We start from the raw sequence: 19,657 nt of genomic DNA, 5'->3' as shown, positions 1-19,657 counted from the left end.
CTCAGTAAAATCGTTGAAATGGTTGATATTGCGTTTATATTTTTTTTCAGTATGAATTTGTTTGGTGCTACGCACCTCACCAGAAACACTGGGCAAACAGCTCTGGGAACCGTCTCATCCTCTCCCGACTGCGAGTCCACCACATTTGTCCCCGACATGATCAGTTTGAGTGAGCAGCAGCAAAGATGGACACTTGTCAATAGTCTTTGACAGTGTAAAAACAACGAACACAATCAATTGAATAACAATCTAATGCCTCAGCATTAGCTCTTGTACAATATTAAGAAATATCATAGAAATAAAAGGCATTCGTAGGAAAATATCCACTCAAATCATTGGCTCGCACAGACCATGGACGGCACCATGTGTGTGACCTGAATCAGGAAATGACACGCATGTAATTTCAAACGTGATTTGTTCATTTCCACGTCCATCTTCTTCTGTGGGGTTTATCGGCGATTGGCAACCAACGTTATGGTGCATTACCGCCACCTACTGTACTGGGTGTGGTCGGAGACGGAGAAACTAAATCATACCTGCTAGCCGTTTAAAAAAAGAACAACATATTTGATACTGTATCTAATGACGTTCTACTCAGTATACTCTTTAAACGAAATTTCCTGTATACCTTCTCCCTCATACTGGACTCAGCGTCTCTCTTCCCGCTCATACTGCCCCACACTGTAGCAGTACATGCTCCACTGTTCTGTTTCCTGGCAATAATCACACTTTCCTGCTGGATGCTTTTCTATCACATTTATAGTCTTATTCAGCCGGCTGCTACATGAGCTAAAGGCTGCAGACTCATCTAATACTGCACATGAATAAGAGCAAATACCTTCTCTGTCTGCCTTGCTTCCTCCACCCACTGCAGGGCCAACATACGGCCATCAGCTCCACCATCTATACAGCCAGATGATCTGTAATACGTTTCCTGACTGCCACCCCACATTCTTGCACTACAAATGCTGACCCGTATGTCTTGGATGTCCTTGGTCCTTGGCTGCCTAACCATACGCTATACTGCCATAGTCTATTCAGATTTGTTGCAGTGTCATGTACACGTTTAAAGTGGCGTTTAAATAACAAAACAAATTGACAATACAACTTTCATAACAGTTACATAACAATAAAAGAGACTAGCCTGCTGGCTGGTCGATAGGAACATTAGCCCGAGCTATTTAGGAGGATTTCACACCTGGACAAATATGTCTAGTTGTGTTTTTCCTGCCGAGGGGTGGCCTAACCTGCGCCCAGGAGGGAGTAGTTCAAAGTCCAGGTACAGGGAGTGACTTGGGTCTAAAAGGATTTTGTGAGCCTTGCGGAGGCCCTGACGTTAAAGATCTCATCCAGGCCTGTCTGTTTGACTCCAAGTACCTTGCTCGCTGTGGTGATAATCCTTCTCAGCATATTTCTCTGGCTGACAGTGGAATTGCCAAACCAATAAACAATCAAAAGTTAAAATACTCTCAATGAAGATTTGTAAAACAGAGTCAGTATAGTACAATTAACATTAAAAGTTCTCAGCTTTTTGAGAAAGTACAGTCTCTGTTGACTCTTTTTGTGGATCAGGTCTGCACATTTACTCCACTGAAGTTATTGTCCAAGAGGACACCCACATATTTGCATTCCTCTACAATCTCTATGTTCTGACCTCTGATAGATGTTGCAGAGGTAGTGTGTATGCTTCCTGAGTCTACGCACATCTCTTGGTCTTATTGTATTGAGGACCAAGTGTGATTGGTCACACCACTCTGCAGTCATTTAGGACTGGGCCATGGTGTTCCTCTTATCATGCAACAGGCTGATCAAGGCAGTCATCAGCGAACTTAACGAGGTGTCTGTCAGGATGGGAATAGTACAACTATTAGTGTACAAGATGTACAGGAGTGGGGACAAAACACATCCCTGAGGGAGCCTGTGTTGGCGTTGCGTATGTCCGACACGTGGGGACCTATTTTGACCCGCTGTGACCCTTGGCTCAGGAAGTCCAACAGCCACAAAACCAGCCCCCCATCTAGGGGAAGTCCCGAATGAATCTGTGCCAGAATGTAAGGCTGAATTGTGTTGAAGGCAGAAGAAAAGTCAACAAACAAAACTGAACATTAGTTTTGTTTGTTGACTTTTCTTCTGCCTTCAACACAATTCAGCCTTACATTCTGGCACAGATTCATTCGGGACTTCCCCTTAGATGGGGGGCTGGTTTTGTGGCTGTTGGACTTCCTGAGCCAAGGGTCACAGCGGGTCAAAATAGGTCCCCACGTGTCGGACATACGCAACYCCAACACAGGCTCTCCTCAGGGATGTGTTTTGTCCCCACTCCTGTACATCTTGTACACTAATAGTTGTACTAGTTCCCATCCTGACAGACACCTCGTTAAGTTCGCTGATGACTGCCTTGATCAGCCTGTTGCATGATAARGAGGAACACCATGGCRCYGTCCTAAATGACTGCAGAGTGGTGTGACCAATCACACTTGGTCCTCAATARRAATAAGACCAAAGAGATGTGCGTAGACTTCAGGAAGCYTACAKCACRTACCTCTGCAACATCTATCAGAGGTCAGAACATAGAGATTGTAGAGGAATGCAAATATGTGGGTGTCCTCTTGGACAATAAYCTTCAGTGGAGTAAATGTYCAGACCTGATCCACAAAAAGAGTCAACAGAGACTGTACTTTCTCAAAAAGCTGAGAACTTTTAATGTTAATTGTACTATACTGACTCTGTTTTACAAATCTTTCATTGAGAGTATTTTAACTTTTGRATTGTTTATTGGTTTGGCAATTCCACTGTCAGCCAGAGAAATATGCTGAGAAGGATTATCACCACAGCGAGCAAGGTACTTGGAGTCAAACAGACAGGCCTGGATGAGATCTTTAACGTCAGGGCCCTCCGCAAGGCTCACAAAATCCTTTTAGACCCAAGTCACTCCCTGTACCTGGACTTTGAACTACTCCCCTCTGGGCGCAGGTTTAGGGCACCCCTCGGCAGGAAAAACACAACTAGACAATCATTTGTGCCAGGTGTGAAATCCCTCCTAAATAGCTCGGGCTAATGTTCCTATCGACCCAGTAAGGCCAGCAGGCTAGTCTCTTTTTATTGTTATGTAACTGTTATGAAAGTTGTATTGTCAATTTGTTTTGTTATTTAAACGCCACTTTAAACGTGTACATGACACTGCAACAAATCTGTAATAGACTATGGCAGTATAGCGTATGGTTAGGCAGCCAAGGACCAAGGACATCCAAMGACATACTGGGTCAGCATTTGTAGTGCAAGAATGTGGGGTGGCAGTCAGGAAACGTATTACAGATCATCTGGCTGTATAGATGGTGGAGCTGATGGCCGTATTGTTGGCCTTGCAGTGGGTGGAGGAAGTCAAGGCAGACAGAGAAGGTATTTGCTCTTATTCATGTGCAGTATTYATGAGTCTGCAGTCCTTTAGCTCATGTAGCAGCCGGCTGAATAAGACTATAAATGTGATAGAAAAGCATCCAGCAGGAAAGTGTGATTATTGCCAGGAAACAGAGACAGTGGAGCATGTACTGCTACAGTGTGGGCAGTATGAGCGGGAAGAGAGACGCTGAGTCCAGTATGAGGGAGAAGGGTATACAGGAAATTRGTTTAAAGAGTATACTGAGTAGAACGTCATTAGATACAGTATCAAATATGTTGTTCTTTTTTTTAAACGGGCTAGCAGGTATGATTTAGTTTCTCCGTCTCCGACCCACACCCAGTACAGTAGGTGGCGGTAATGCACCATAACGTTGGTTGCCAATCGCCGATAAACCCCACAGAAGAAGATGGACGTGGAAATGAACAAATCACGTTTTTGTAAATTACATGCGTGTCATTTCCTGATTCAGGGTCAACAACATGGTGCCGTCCATGGTCGGTGCGAGCCAATGATTTGAGTGGATATTTTCCTACGAATGCCTTTTATTTCTATGATATTTCTTTAATATTGTACAAGAGCTAATGCTGAGGCATTAGATTGTTATTCAATTGATTGTGTTCGTTGTTTTTACACTGTCAAAGACTATTGAACAAGTGTCCATCTTTGCTGCTGCTCACTCAACTGATCATGTCGGGGACAAATGTGTGGACTCGCAGTCGGGAGAGGATGAGACGGTTCCCAGAGCTGTTTGCCCAGTGTTCTGGTGAGGTGCGTAGCCACCAAACAAATTCATACTGAAAAAAAATATAAACGCAATATGCAACCATTTCAACGATTTTACTGAGTTACAGTTCATATAAAGAAAGCAGTCATTTGAAATAAATAAATTAGGCCCTAATCTATGGATTTCACATAACTGGGCAGGGGTGCAACCATGGGTGGGCCTGGGAGGGCATAGGCCCACCCACTGGGGAGCCAGGTCCAGCCAATCAGAATTAGTTTTTCCCCACATAAGGCCTTTATTACAGACATAAATACTCCTCAGTTTCATCAGCTGTCCATGTCGCTGGTCTCAGACGATCCCGCAGTTGAAGAAGCCGGATGTGGAGATCCTGGGCTGGCGTGATTACACGTGGTCTGCGGTTGTGGGGCCGGTTGACATACTGCCAAATTCTCTAAAACGACATTGGAGTTGGCTTATGGTAGAGAAATTAACGTCACATTCTCTAGCAACAGCTCTGGTGGACATTTCTGTAGTCAGCGTGGCAATTGCACGCTCCCTCAAAACATGAGACATCTGTGGCATTGTGTTGTGTGACAAAACTGCAGTGACTTTTTGTCCCCAGCACAAGGTGCACCTGTGTAATAATAATGCTGCTTTAATCAGCTTCTTGATATGCCACACTTGTCAAGTGGATGGGTTATCTTGGAAAAGGGGAAATGCTCACTAAGCGTGATGTAAACGAATTTGTGTCAAAAATTGAAGTAAGCTTTTTGTGCATATGGAACATTTCTGTGATCCGTTATTTCAGCTCATTAAACATGGGACCAATACTTTACATGTTTATATTTTTGTTCAGTATAGATGGCCACTGTTTGCCATACAATATCCAAAAGCATAAAGCAAAGTTAAGTTGTCATTCTGCCAATGTGAGAACTTGTTCCAGTGTTTCTCCTACCATTGTATAACTGGGGCAGCCCACCAAGGAATTTGGCTTGTGGCCCTGGATGATGCTTTTGGGGGGGGAAGCTCGTAAAAAAAAGGGGGGAAACACTGCCTTGACCAATAATGTATCTATTCTGTTTCTGCAATTATCCTCCAACATAAGTTTGATCTAAATACTGACTTTTGAATATCATGTCCTCAGGCTGCAGCTTATGGGAAGTGTGTGACAGCTACTACSACAGGCAGACAGGAGCTGAGAAAGGACCTGTGTGGTAAAGAGTTTGATYCTCTGAAGACTTGCTTTGTTACAGCAGTGAGTGGCATATTACAGGTGTTCCATCATTTTGTATTACATTTTGTCTGTCTTTGATGTATAAATTCAATTGACTTGATCATCTTATTGTCTTGCAGGCCAAGAAGGGAGTGAAGTAGACCATTCCTCCCAACACATCTCTGCTGGACATATAGTGCATTCTGCTGGACATATAGTGAAGTAGACCATTCCGCCCAACACATCTCTGCTGGACATAGGTTTTTAATCGTCAACATAAACAGGGGTGTATTCACTCGGAACTAAACGGAAGGAAACGAGGAGGAACCTACCTGAATTTGTTCAATAGAAACTCTCAATTACATTGTAAAACATTTTCGGTTTGCATCCGTTTGTCTGCACTAATGATTAGGTCCACTGCCTGGGGTGTAATGTCCCCGTTGTTCCATGAACATCATGTAGTACTGTATCAGTAATGCGATGGCAGGTGCTGAAAGATATCTTGACTAGTCCCACAAGCATATGTTTGACCTGTTGTTGGTCCCAGAGGTAATGCTAGCATGGTGTTTCCACTACTCTTCAATAGTGCGTCAAGGTCATACCGTTTGACTATGTAATAACATGTAACCCACCACCGAAGACTTGCAGGACTGTGTCTTTATGTAATGTAGAAATATGCAAATTGGTGTATGGGGTCTCTTTCTTTAATGTACACAACACACATTGACAACCAACATTTCATATTTTGACATTTTCAGAAATATGAGTCGACCCAGACTTAAATAACTCTAAAGAAGTCATGAGCAGTTATGAAGCCACTGTTGATGTCCTCCCTCTATGAAGTCCATTTCATTCACTGTTCTTATGGTAGCCACATCACAGGGCACCATTGTAGAAGTCCAAGCCACTGTTTCAAATGCTACAAGAATAGAGAGCGAGAGATGACGACTAATTGCACTCGAGTTCTGGAAATTCTACATTTACATCTCAATACAGGCATAAAGATGTTCACTTCGACCCATTAATTTCACCCCAAGTTGGGATAGAGGCACAAAGCAGTGGAGCCCTCACACACAGGATATGACAAAACAAAAGAACCATATTCCTTTTAAGTCACAAAAAAACACTGCTGAAGCACATGTAAGGCACAAGAACATGGAATGTAGAATCACAGAGTTATGGATTCAGAACTTACATATAAAATCATATTGGAATTGTACTGTATGTGTATGATAAGGATACACATTTCGACAGCACTACATTCTTGTTTTCAAAATCAAGAGTCAAATTATCTGGAAGAAGCACTGAAGCTAACCAATTGATCCCCAATTAAATATTTTTGGAAAGCGTTCAAAGAACATGTAAAAGCCAGCACGAGGACATTTAGCTACAGTTCAGAGAACATATAGACGCTATTTACAGCACACAATAACCAACATACATTGGGCTTAACAAAAACACCAGCAAGTAATCTTTCCAGAGCCCAAATGAAAACGGCAAATCACTTAGAAGTATCAAGGGATTTAAAATGACTAAAATACAAGTCATTGGATAGATGGTACATTGCTCTCTCAAACACAGGAAAAAAAGGAAACTATGTGGTATTGCATAGCTTAACATACATTCTAGTCCAAATCTCACCCCAGAGAAAACAAAAAATAAGTTAACATTTACATACAAATATACTTTTAATAAAGACTAGATTTATGGCAGCATTATACAGCATATTATAGAATAATATGTGATCATTGCTACAATATCTTTATCATCACTATTATCCTGTATCTTCTGGAATCATGGAAGGAGCACTAAAGAAAGCACTAGTATTTGGTAATAGAAGCCCACAGACTAAGGTCACATGAAGACACAGTGGCTGCATTCATACAGGCAGCACAATTCAGATCAGATCTTTTGCCAATAATTGTGAAAAAGATCAGAATTGGGTTGCCTGTGTAAACGTAGCCAGAATGTTCCCTATCACATCAATGCATCTCACACACTCACACTCCTCCTGTACTGGTCAGGTATTGTGAAGACAGGTGGTAAGGCAATATAGTGTGATCCACGGTACATGACTGTGTGGGGGAGAGAAAGAGTGTGTGTATGCGTTGTGATTAGTATGAATATGTGTACACGGTTAGCGCAGTCTGACCCAGTGTGTGTGTGCACAGTCTGACCCACTATGTGAGTGTGTTTGTTTAAATATAGGGATTCGCACAGTCCAACCCAACGGTCCGTGAGTGTGTTATACCGTATTCATGTGCGTGTATGCCGTGTCCCAGTTACTCGTCTCTCTCAAGCTCAGAGGTCTGTTTAATCTGGCGTGTGTGTACCAGTGCTCCCCCCAGGGCTGCATGGAGATCTGACCCCCCCATGTCCAAGAAGGGCTCCAGGTCACCCTCCCTGGACTCCCCTGCCCCTCCAGCACCTCTTACCCCCAGGGCTCTCCTTCTCCTCCTCAGGTCCATGTCTCCTTGATCCCTGGCCTTCTCCTTCTCGTGGATCACCTGGGGCTGGGCTTCCACAAAGTCCCTGGAGTCTGACTGGACGGCTGCCCTCTCCTTCAGGTCCCGTCCACTCTTCTTCACAGCCCCTAGTTCTCCTCCTACTACTCCTGGTTCGACAGGTCCTGGCTCAGCTACAGCCAGAGCCTGTTCCTCCCCTCTTCCTCCCCTCTTCGCTCTCTCCATCACCTCTCTCTCAGTCTTTTCCTTCTCCCACTGGATCCTCTCTCGCTCTGCTTTCTCCTTATACGCCTTCTCCATCTCTGCTCGCTCCTTTCCCAGCCTCTCTTTCTCCTTCTTTACTTGGTCTTTTTCCATCTCCTGCTCTCTCACCAGTTTCCCTCTCCTCTCCCTCTCTAACCGTTCCTTCTCCACTCTCGCCTGCACCTCTCTATTGATCCTGTCCTCCTCCAGTGTCTCTTTCTCCATCCTCTCCTTGTCCTTGTCTACTGCCTCTACCGATCCTTTCCCTGGCCCGTCCTCAGCTTTAGCAGGTGGTGGCTGCTCCTTTCTGTGTTTGGGCTGGTCTGGTTCTACTTTCACCCCCTCTGCCACCTTCTGACCCAGCGGTACCCCTCTAGCTCCCAGCTCCCTCTCCTTAGGGTCCTCCAACGGTGCCCCTGCCACCACTGCTACTCCTGCCACAATCGCCTGTTTAGGGACTTCCTGGACTACTTCCTTGGGGATCACGGGGAGAATCACTTTCACGACCTGCTCTTCTGCACTCTTCTCCACAGGGAGGACCTCATTCTGGGGCTGGACGTGATGCTCGGCCCCTCCGGCCTGTAGAGCTCCAGCTCCTGCTCCGTTGGGCTCCTTGGCGTCTGAGGCCAGGGCAGGGCCATCTTGATCTGGGTCTTTGGGCTTGGATGCTCCCCCCTCCTCCTGTACTCCCTTCTCTGCATCAGCCTCTGGAGCTTCATCTGATGTAACACAAGATACAAAGATCATTATTTACTATCCCTTTAACTGACCTAACATTTCAATTACTCATACTCAGCACTTAGACATGCATCAGAATATAAACTTAGAACATGTACGAGAGTGCACACACTGAGCACGAGTGAGTATGTGTGTGTATGTGTGTGTGTACACACCTGTCTTTTTGGGGTGCATCTCCTGGTGCTGTTCCTGTATGACAGCCAGTAGTTTCTCCTGCTGGTCCAACAGTCTCTTCTGCTGCTCCTGCTGCTCCTTTATAACCTGCAGCAGAACGGCATGGTCCAACTGACCCTCTACATGGGGGGAGACAGGGTTAGAACATACCAAAACACACACAGGGGGAGTCAATTACAAGTGAGAGGGGTTGGAATGTACCAAATGGCACAGCGAAGGGGTGAAGTTCATAAATAATACAGAGTATTCGGAAAGTATTCAGACTACTTCCATTTTTCCATATTTTGTTATGTTACAGCCATATTATAAAATTTATTAAATAATCAATCTACATACAATACCCCATAATGACAAAGCGAATATCTTTAATATTTTTTTTTCTCCAAATGTATTAAAAATAAACTATTCAGACCCTTTGCTATGAGACTCGAAATTGAGCTCAGGTGCATCCGGTTTCCATTGATTATCCTTGAGATGTTTCTACAATTTGATTGGAGTCAACCTGTGGTAAATTCAATTGATTGGACATGATTTGMWAAGTCCCAGTTGACAGTGCATGTCAGAGCAAAAACCAAGCCATTATGTTGAAGGAATTGTCCGTAGAGCTCCGTGACAGGATTGTGTCGAGGCACATAGCTGGGGAAGGCGACCAAAAGAATGTCTGCAGCATTGAAGGTCCCCAAGAACACAGTGGCCTCCATCATTCTTAAATGGAAGAAGTTTGGAACCACCAAAACTCTTCCTAGAGCTGGCCGCCCNGTTTTGTTTGTTGACTTTTCTTCTGCCTTCAACACAATTCAGCCTTACATTCTGGCACAGATTCATTCGGGACTTCCCCTTAGATGGGGGGCTGGTTTTGTGGCTGTTGGACTTCCTGAGCCAAGGGTCACAGCGGGTCAAAATAGGTCCCCACGTGTCGGACATACGCAACYCCAACACAGGCTCTCCTCAGGGATGTGTTTTGTCCCCACTCCTGTACATCTTGTACACTAATAGTTGTACTAGTTCCCATCCTGACAGACACCTCGTTAAGTTCGCTGATGACTGCCTTGATCAGCCTGTTGCATGATAARGAGGAACACCATGGCRCYGTCCTAAATGACTGCAGAGTGGTGTGACCAATCACACTTGGTCCTCAATARRAATAAGACCAAAGAGATGTGCGTAGACTTCAGGAAGCYTACAKCACRTACCTCTGCAACATCTATCAGAGGTCAGAACATAGAGATTGTAGAGGAATGCAAATATGTGGGTGTCCTCTTGGACAATAAYCTTCAGTGGAGTAAATGTYCAGACCTGATCCACAAAAAGAGTCAACAGAGACTGTACTTTCTCAAAAAGCTGAGAACTTTTAATGTTAATTGTACTATACTGACTCTGTTTTACAAATCTTTCATTGAGAGTATTTTAACTTTTGRATTGTTTATTGGTTTGGCAATTCCACTGTCAGCCAGAGAAATATGCTGAGAAGGATTATCACCACAGCGAGCAAGGTACTTGGAGTCAAACAGACAGGCCTGGATGAGATCTTTAACGTCAGGGCCCTCCGCAAGGCTCACAAAATCCTTTTAGACCCAAGTCACTCCCTGTACCTGGACTTTGAACTACTCCCCTCTGGGCGCAGGTTTAGGGCACCCCTCGGCAGGAAAAACACAACTAGACAATCATTTGTGCCAGGTGTGAAATCCCTCCTAAATAGCTCGGGCTAATGTTCCTATCGACCCAGTAAGGCCAGCAGGCTAGTCTCTTTTTATTGTTATGTAACTGTTATGAAAGTTGTATTGTCAATTTGTTTTGTTATTTAAACGCCACTTTAAACGTGTACATGACACTGCAACAAATCTGTAATAGACTATGGCAGTATAGCGTATGGTTAGGCAGCCAAGGACCAAGGACATCCAAMGACATACTGGGTCAGCATTTGTAGTGCAAGAATGTGGGGTGGCAGTCAGGAAACGTATTACAGATCATCTGGCTGTATAGATGGTGGAGCTGATGGCCGTATTGTTGGCCTTGCAGTGGGTGGAGGAAGTCAAGGCAGACAGAGAAGGTATTTGCTCTTATTCATGTGCAGTATTYATGAGTCTGCAGTCCTTTAGCTCATGTAGCAGCCGGCTGAATAAGACTATAAATGTGATAGAAAAGCATCCAGCAGGAAAGTGTGATTATTGCCAGGAAACAGAGACAGTGGAGCATGTACTGCTACAGTGTGGGCAGTATGAGCGGGAAGAGAGACGCTGAGTCCAGTATGAGGGAGAAGGGTATACAGGAAATTRGTTTAAAGAGTATACTGAGTAGAACGTCATTAGATACAGTATCAAATATGTTGTTCTTTTTTTTAAACGGGCTAGCAGGTATGATTTAGTTTCTCCGTCTCCGACCCACACCCAGTACAGTAGGTGGCGGTAATGCACCATAACGTTGGTTGCCAATCGCCGATAAACCCCACAGAAGAAGATGGACGTGGAAATGAACAAATCACGTTTTTGTAAATTACATGCGTGTCATTTCCTGATTCAGGGTCAACAACATGGTGCCGTCCATGGTCGGTGCGAGCCAATGATTTGAGTGGATATTTTCCTACGAATGCCTTTTATTTCTATGATATTTCTTTAATATTGTACAAGAGCTAATGCTGAGGCATTAGATTGTTATTCAATTGATTGTGTTCGTTGTTTTTACACTGTCAAAGACTATTGAACAAGTGTCCATCTTTGCTGCTGCTCACTCAACTGATCATGTCGGGGACAAATGTGTGGACTCGCAGTCGGGAGAGGATGAGACGGTTCCCAGAGCTGTTTGCCCAGTGTTCTGGTGAGGTGCGTAGCCACCAAACAAATTCATACTGAAAAAAAATATAAACGCAATATGCAACCATTTCAACGATTTTACTGAGTTACAGTTCATATAAAGAAAGCAGTCATTTGAAATAAATAAATTAGGCCCTAATCTATGGATTTCACATAACTGGGCAGGGGTGCAACCATGGGTGGGCCTGGGAGGGCATAGGCCCACCCACTGGGGAGCCAGGTCCAGCCAATCAGAATTAGTTTTTCCCCACATAAGGCCTTTATTACAGACATAAATACTCCTCAGTTTCATCAGCTGTCCATGTCGCTGGTCTCAGACGATCCCGCAGTTGAAGAAGCCGGATGTGGAGATCCTGGGCTGGCGTGATTACACGTGGTCTGCGGTTGTGGGGCCGGTTGACATACTGCCAAATTCTCTAAAACGACATTGGAGTTGGCTTATGGTAGAGAAATTAACGTCACATTCTCTAGCAACAGCTCTGGTGGACATTTCTGTAGTCAGCGTGGCAATTGCACGCTCCCTCAAAACATGAGACATCTGTGGCATTGTGTTGTGTGACAAAACTGCAGTGACTTTTTGTGCCCAGCACAAGGTGCACCTGTGTAATAATAATGCTGCTTTAATCAGCTTCTTGATATGCCACACCTGTCAAGTGGATGGGTTATCTTGGAAAAGGGGAAATGCTCACTAAGTGTGATGTAAACGAATTTGTGTCAAAAATTGAAGTAAGCTTTTTGTGCATATGGAACATTTCTGTGATCTGTTATTTCAGCTCATTAAAGATGGGACCAATACTTCACATGTTTATATTTTTGTTCAGTATAGATGGCCACTGTTTGCCATACAATATCCAAAAGCATAAAGCTAAGTTAAGTTGTCATTCTGCCAATGTGAGAACTTGTTCCAGTGTTCCTCCTACCATTGTATAACTGGGGCGGCCCACCAAGGAATTTGGCTTGTGGCCCTGGATGATGCTTTTGGGGGGGGAAGCTCGTAAAAAAAAAGGGGGGAAACACTGCCTTGAACAATAATGTATCTATTGTGTTTCTGCAATTATCCTCCAACATAAGTTTGATCTAAATACTGACTTTTGAATATCATGTCCTCAGGCTGCAGCTTATGGGAAGTGTGTGACAGCTACTACGACAGGCAGACAGGAGCTGAGAAAGGACCTGTGTGGTAAAGAGTTTGATACTCTGAAGACTTGCTTTGTTACAGCAGTGAGTGGCATATTACAGGTGTTCCATCATTTTGTATTACATTTTGTCTGTCTTTGATGTATAAATTCAATTGACTTGATCATCTTATTGTCTTGCAGGCCAAGAAGGGAGTGAAGTAGACCATTCCTCCCAACACATCTCTGCTGGACATATAGTGCATTCTGCTGGACATATAGTGAAGTAGACCATTCCGCCCAACACATCTCTGCTGGACATAGGTTTTTAATCGTCAACATAAACAGGGGTGTATTCACTCGGAACTAAACGGAAGGAAACGAGGAGGAACCTACCTGAATTTGTTCAATAGAAACTCTCAATTACATTGTAAAACATTTTCGGTTTGCATCCGTTTGTCTGCACTAATGATTAGGTCCACTGCCTGGGGTGTAATGTCCCCGTTGTTCCATGAACATCATGTAGTACTGTATCAGTAATGCGATGGCAGGTGCTGAAAGATATCTTGACTAGTCCCACAAGCATATGTTTGACCTGTTGTTGGTCCCAGAGGTAATGCTAGCATGGTGTTTCCACTACTCTTCAATAGTGCGTCAAGGTCATACCGTTTGACTATGTAATAACATGTAACCCACCACCGAAGACTTGCAGGACTGTGTCTTTATGTAATGTAGAAATATGCAAATTGGTGTATGGGGTCTCTTTCTTTAATGTACACAACACACATTGACAACCAACATTTCATATTTTGACATTTTCAGAAATATGAGTCGACCCAGACTTAAATAACTCTAAAGAAGTCATGAGCAGTTATGAAGCCACTGTTGATGTCCTCCCTCTATGAAGTCCATTTCATTCACTGTTCTTATGGTAGCCACATCACAGGGCACCATTGTAGAAGTCCAAGCCACTGTTTCAAATGCTACAAGAATAGAGAGCGAGAGATGACGACTAATTGCACTCGAGTTCTGGAAATTCTACATTTACATCTCAATACAGGCATAAAGATGTTCACTTCGACCCATTAATTTCACCCCAAGTTGGGATAGAGGCACAAAGCAGTGGAGCCCTCACACACAGGATATGACAAAACAAAAGAACCATATTCCTTTTAAGTCACAAAAAAACACTGCTGAAGCACATGTAAGGCACAAGAACATGGAATGTAGAATCACAGAGTTATGGATTCAGAACTTACATATAAAATCATATTGGAATTGTACTGTATGTGTATGATAAGGATACACATTTCGACAGCACTACATTCTTGTTTTCAAAATCAAGAGTCAAATTATCTGGAAGAAGCACTGAAGCTAACCAATTGATCCCCAATTAAATATTTTTGGAAAGCGTTCAAAGAACATGTAAAAGCCAGCACGAGGACATTTAGCTACAGTTCAGAGAACATATAGACGCTATTTACAGCACACAATAACCAACATACATTGGGCTTAACAAAAACACCAGCAAGTAATCTTTCCAGAGCCCAAATGAAAACGGCAAATCACTTAGAAGTATCAAGGGATTTAAAATGACTAAAATACAAGTCATTGGATAGATGGTACATTGCTCTCTCAAACACAGGAAAAAAAGGAAACTATGTGGTATTGCATAGCTTAACATACATTCTAGTCCAAATCTCACCCCAGAGAAAACAAAAAATAAGTTAACATTTACATACAAATATACTTTTAATAAAGACTAGATTTATGGCAGCATTATACAGCATATTATAGAATAATATGTGATCATTGCTACAATATCTTTATCATCACTATTATCCTGTATCTTCTGGAATCATGGAAGGAGCACTAAAGAAAGCACTAGTATTTGGTAATAGAAGCCCACAGACTAAGGTCACATGAAGACACAGTGGCTGCATTCATACAGGCAGCACAATTCAGATCAGATCTTTTGCCAATAATTGTGAAAAAGATCAGAATTGGGTTGCCTGTGTAAACGTAGCCAGAATGTTCCCTATCACATCAATGCATCTCACACACTCACACTCCTCCTGTACTGGTCAGGTATTGTGAAGACAGGTGGTAAGGCAATATAGTGTGATCCACGGTACATGACTGTGTGGGGGAGAGAAAGAGTGTGTGTATGCGTTGTGATTAGTATGAATATGTGTACACGGTTAGCGCAGTCTGACCCAGTGTGTGTGTGCACAGTCTGACCCACTATGTGAGTGTGTTTGTTTAAATATAGGGATTCGCACAGTCCAACCCAACGGTCCGTGAGTGTGTTATACCGTATTCATGTGCGTGTATGCCGTGTCCCAGTTACTCGTCTCTCTCAAGCTCAGAGGTCTGTTTAATCTGGCGTGTGTGTACCAGTGCTCCCCCCAGGGCTGCATGGAGATCTGACCCCCCCATGTCCAAGAAGGGCTCCAGGTCACCCTCCCTGGACTCCCCTGCCCCTCCAGCACCTCTTACCCCCAGGGCTCTCCTTCTCCTCCTCAGGTCCATGTCTCCTTGATCCCTGGCCTTCTCCTTCTCGTGGATCACCTGGGGCTGGGCTTCCACAAAGTCCCTGGAGTCTGACTGGACGGCTGCCCTCTCCTTCAGGTCCCGTCCACTCTTCTTCACAGCCCCTAGTTCTCCTCCTACTACTCCTGGTTCGACAGGTCCTGGCTCAGCTACAGCCAGAGCCTGTTCCTCCCCTCTTCCTCCCCTCTTCGCTCTCTCCATCACCTCTCTCTCAGTCTTTTCCTTCTCCCACTGGATCCTCTCTCGCTCTGCTTTCTCCTTATACGCCTTCTCCATCTCTGCTCGCTCCTTTCCCAGCCTCTCTTTCTCCTTCTTTACTTGGTCTTTTTCCATCTCCTGCTCTCTCACCAGTTTCCCTCTCCTCTCCCTCTCTAACCGTTCCTTCTCCACTCTCGCCTGCACCTCTCTATTGATCCTGTCCTCCTCCAGTGTCTCTTTCTCCATCCTCTCCTTGTCCTTGTCTACTGCCTCTACCGATCCTTTCCCTGGCCCGTCCTCAGCTTTAGCAGGTGGTGGCTGCTCCTTTCTGTGTTTGGGCTGGTCTGGTTCTACTTTCACCCCCTCTGCCACCTTCTGACCCAGCGGTACCCCTCTAGCTCCCAGCTCCCTCTCCTTAGGGTCCTCCAACGGTGCCCCTGCCACCACTGCTACTCCTGCCACAATCGCCTGTTTAGGGACTTCCTGGACTACTTCCTTGGGGATCACGGGGAGAATCACTTTCACGACCTGCTCTTCTGCACTCTTCTCCACAGGGAGGACCTCATTCTGGGGCTGGACGTGATGCTCGGCCCCTCCGGCCTGTAGAGCTCCAGCTCCTGCTCCGTTGGGCTCCTTGGCGTCTGAGGCCAGGGCAGGGCCATCTTGATCTGGGTCTTTGGGCTTGGATGCTCCCCCCTCCTCCTGTACTCCCTTCTCTGCATCAGCCTCTGGAGCTTCATCTGATGTAACACAAGATACAAAGATCATTATTTACTATCCCTTTAACTGACCTAACATTTCAATTACTCATACTCAGCACTTAGACATGCATCAGAATATAAACTTAGAACATGTACGAGAGTGCACACACTGAGCACGAGTGAGTATGTGTGTGTATGTGTGTGTGTACACACCTGTCTTTTTGGGGTGCATCTCCTGGTGCTGTTCCTGTATGACAGCCAGTAGTTTCTCCTGCTGGTCCAACAGTCTCTTCTGCTGCTCCTGCTGCTCCTTTATAACCTGCAGCAGAACGGCATGGTCCAACTGACCCTCTACATGGGGGGAGACAGGGTTAGAACATACCAAAACACACACAGGGGGAGTCAATTACAAGTGAGAGGGGTTGGAATGTACCAAATGGCACAGCGAAGGGGTGAAGTTCATAAATAATACAGAGTATTCGGAAAGTATTCAGACTACTTCCATTTTTCCATATTTTGTTATGTTACAGCCATATTATAAAATTTATTAAATAATCAATCTACATACAATACCCCATAATGACAAAGCGAATATCTTTAATATTTTTTTTTCTCCAAATGTATTAAAAATAAACTATTCAGACCCTTTGCTATGAGACTCGAAATTGAGCTCAGGTGCATCCGGTTTCCATTGATTATCCTTGAGATGTTTCTACAATTTGATTGGAGTCAACCTGTGGTAAATTCAATTGATTGGACATGATTTGMWAAGTCCCAGTTGACAGTGCATGTCAGAGCAAAAACCAAGCCATTATGTTGAAGGAATTGTCCGTAGAGCTCCGTGACAGGATTGTGTCGAGGCACATAGCTGGGGAAGGCGACCAAAAGAATGTCTGCAGCATTGAAGGTCCCCAAGAACACAGTGGCCTCCATCATTCTTAAATGGAAGAAGTTTGGAACCACCAAAACTCTTCCTAGAGCTGGCCGCCCAGCCAAACTGAGCAATCGGGGAAGAAGGGCCTTGGTCAGTGAGGTGACCAAGAACCCGATGGTAACTCTGGCAGAGCTCTAGAGTTCCTCTGGGGAGATGGGAAAACCTTCCAGAAGGACAACCATCTCTGCAACACTCCACCAATCAGACCTTTATAGAGTGGCAAGACAGAAGCCACTCAGTAAAAGGCACATAAAAGCCCACTTGAAGTTTGCAAAAAGGCACCTAAAGTACTCTCAGATCATGAGGAACAAGATTCTCTGGTCTGATGAAACCAAGATTGAATTCTTTGGCATGAATGCAAAGCGTCACGTCTGGAGGAAACCTGGCACCATCCCTACAGTGAAGCATGGTGGTAGCAGAATCATGCTGTGGGGATGTTTTTCAACAGCAGGGACTGGGAGACTAGTCAGGATCGAGGGAAAGATGAACAGAGCAAAGTACAGAGAGATCCTTGATGAAAACCTGCTCCAGKGTGCTCAGCACCTCAGACTGGGGCGAAGGTTCACCTTCCAACAGGACAACAACCCTAAGCACACAGCTAAGATAAAGCAGGAGTGGCTTCGGGACAAGTCTCTGAGCCCGGACTTGAACCCGATCAAACATCTCTGGAGAGACCTGGAAATAGATGTGCAGCAATGCTCCCCATCCAACCTGACAGAGCTTGAGAGGATCTGCAGAGAAGAATGGGAGAAACTCCCCAAATACAGGTATGCTAAGCTTGTAGCGTCATACCCAAGAAGACTCAAGGCTGTAATCGCTGCCAAAGGTGCGTCAACAAAGTACAGAGTAAAGGGTCTGAATACTTATGTAAATGTGATCAGTTTTWAAACAATTATTTGACAAAGATTATGACAAACCTGTTTTTACTTTCTTATTATGGGGTAATGRGTGTAGATAAAGGAAGAAAAATWAACAATTGAATACATTTTAGAATAAGGCTGTAACATAAAATGTGCAAAAAGTCAAGGGGTCTGAATAGTTTCCAATGCACTGTATATTGAGCAGTATTGGTATCTACATCGGAGGGGGAAGGAGCATTCGATTTATCCAGACAAACAGCATAGGGATGTGTTTAAGGGTGGGGGGCTGGAGGAGGGATAACTCAGTCAAACTAATGTAGAGTATGGTTGCTACAAACAAGATGTGAGCAGTTTAGGCAAGGTGGGGGGATACTGTGTGAGAGGGCGTGAGGTGGGTTAGGACTTGGGGGTTATGGCCATTTGGGTTGGGGGGGGGGGCAGAACTAGAAAATATTACTAAACTGGGTACTACGCTCTCATCTCCAGACTGCATTAGTTGATTAAATGACTAGATGTGAATACAGTAGGAGAGAGAGGGGTTCATACCTGCAACCATCTTTTTTATCACTGTGACAGGAGCCCGGCAGAGGAAAAGAAAAGGAGCGAGAAAGAGAGAAAAGAAAGAGTGAGTCAGAAGAGAGAAACCAAAAATGCGCTGCGGTGTGTCCTGAGTGAATCAAGCCAAAGAGCGAGAAAGTAATGAGAGAATCCCACTTTAAAAACAACCAGCCAAAAGCTTGTTGCCAAAGACACACTTGAGATCGAAAGCGAGAATGACAGAGATAGAGAGAATCAGACAGACAAAGAAGCGGTACAAGTCAGAGAGAGAAAGAATAGCATGGAATGGTACAATTGAAGTCGAAAGTTTACATAAACGAGTTTTAATGACACCTAAGTGTTTCAACCACTCCACAAATTTCTTGTTTACAAACTAGTTTTGGCATGTCGGTTAAGACATCCACTTTGTGCATGACAGAAGTAATTTTTACAACAGATTATTTCACTTAATAATTCCTGTATCACAATTCCAGTTGGTTCAGAAAGTTTACATACACTAAGTTGACTGTGCCTTTACACAGCTTGGAAATTCCAGAAAATGTCATGGCTTTAGAAGCTTCTGATAGGCTAATTGACATCATTTGAGTCAATTGGAGGTGGTACCTGTGGATTTATTTCAAGGCCTACTTTCAAACTCAGTGCCTCTTTGCTTGACGTCATGGGAAAATCAAAAGAAATCAGCCAAGACCTAAGAAAAAAAAAATTGTAGACCTCCACAAGTCTGGTTCATCCTTGGGAGCAATTCCAAAACGCCTGAAGGTGCCACGTTCATCTGTAAAACAATAGTACGCAAGTATAAACACTTGGGACCACGCAGCCGTCATACCGCTCAGGAAGGAGACGCGTTCTGTTCTCCTAGAGATGAACGTGCATTGGTGCGAAAAGTGCAAATCAATCCCAGTACAGCAGCAAATTACCTTGTGAAGATGCTGGAGGAAAAGGGTACAAAAGTATGTATATCCACAGTAAAA

The 19,657-nt window shown here is 44.2% G+C and overlaps 2 protein-coding genes across 2 annotated transcripts in view; one reads left to right on the top strand and one right to left on the bottom strand.

The window, feature by feature from the left end:
* Positions 1 to 6,025: 6,025 nt before the first annotated feature.
* Positions 6,026 to 19,657, bottom strand: part of LOC111967963 (putative sodium-coupled neutral amino acid transporter 10) — a 36,765-nt gene continuing 23,133 nt past the window's right edge. The window contains 4 exon segments of the mRNA XM_023993433.2: positions 6,026 to 8,273; positions 15,640 to 16,373; positions 16,548 to 16,685; positions 18,675 to 18,695. Coding sequence (XP_023849201.2) covers positions 7,620 to 8,273; positions 15,640 to 16,373; positions 16,548 to 16,685; positions 18,675 to 18,695 — 1,547 coding nt within the window. The 3' untranslated portion in view covers positions 6,026 to 7,619.
* On the top strand, positions 11,405 to 13,632 carry ndufaf8 (NADH:ubiquinone oxidoreductase complex assembly factor 8). The gene is made up of 3 exons (XM_023993430.2): positions 11,405 to 11,776; positions 12,878 to 12,988; positions 13,087 to 13,632. Exons 1-3 carry the CDS (start codon positions 11,696 to 11,698, stop codon positions 13,105 to 13,107), a joined length of 213 nt encoding a protein of 70 aa, XP_023849198.1. The 5' UTR covers positions 11,405 to 11,695; the 3' UTR covers positions 13,108 to 13,632.

This window comes from Salvelinus sp. IW2-2015, linkage group LG8 (assembly GCF_002910315.2).
Source record: "Salvelinus sp. IW2-2015 linkage group LG8, ASM291031v2, whole genome shotgun sequence".
Lineage (NCBI taxonomy): Eukaryota > Metazoa > Chordata > Actinopteri > Salmoniformes > Salmonidae > Salvelinus > Salvelinus sp. IW2-2015.
The sequence above is the reverse complement of the archived record's forward strand: the minus strand, read 5'-3'. Positions and strand labels throughout refer to the sequence as shown.

Excerpts from the sequence above, each read along its gene's own strand:
- ndufaf8 (XM_023993430.2), top strand. The coding sequence starts at position 11,696 with ATGTCGGGGACAAATGTGTGGACTCGCAGTCGGGAGAGGATGAGACGG. Across the intron at positions 11,777-12,877 it reads TTGCCCAGTGTTCTGGTGAG|GCTGCAGCTTATGGGAAGTG; the intron begins GTGCGTAGCCAC and ends TCATGTCCTCAG. Across the intron at positions 12,989-13,086 it reads AGACTTGCTTTGTTACAGCA|GCCAAGAAGGGAGTGAAGTA; the intron begins GTGAGTGGCATA and ends ATTGTCTTGCAG.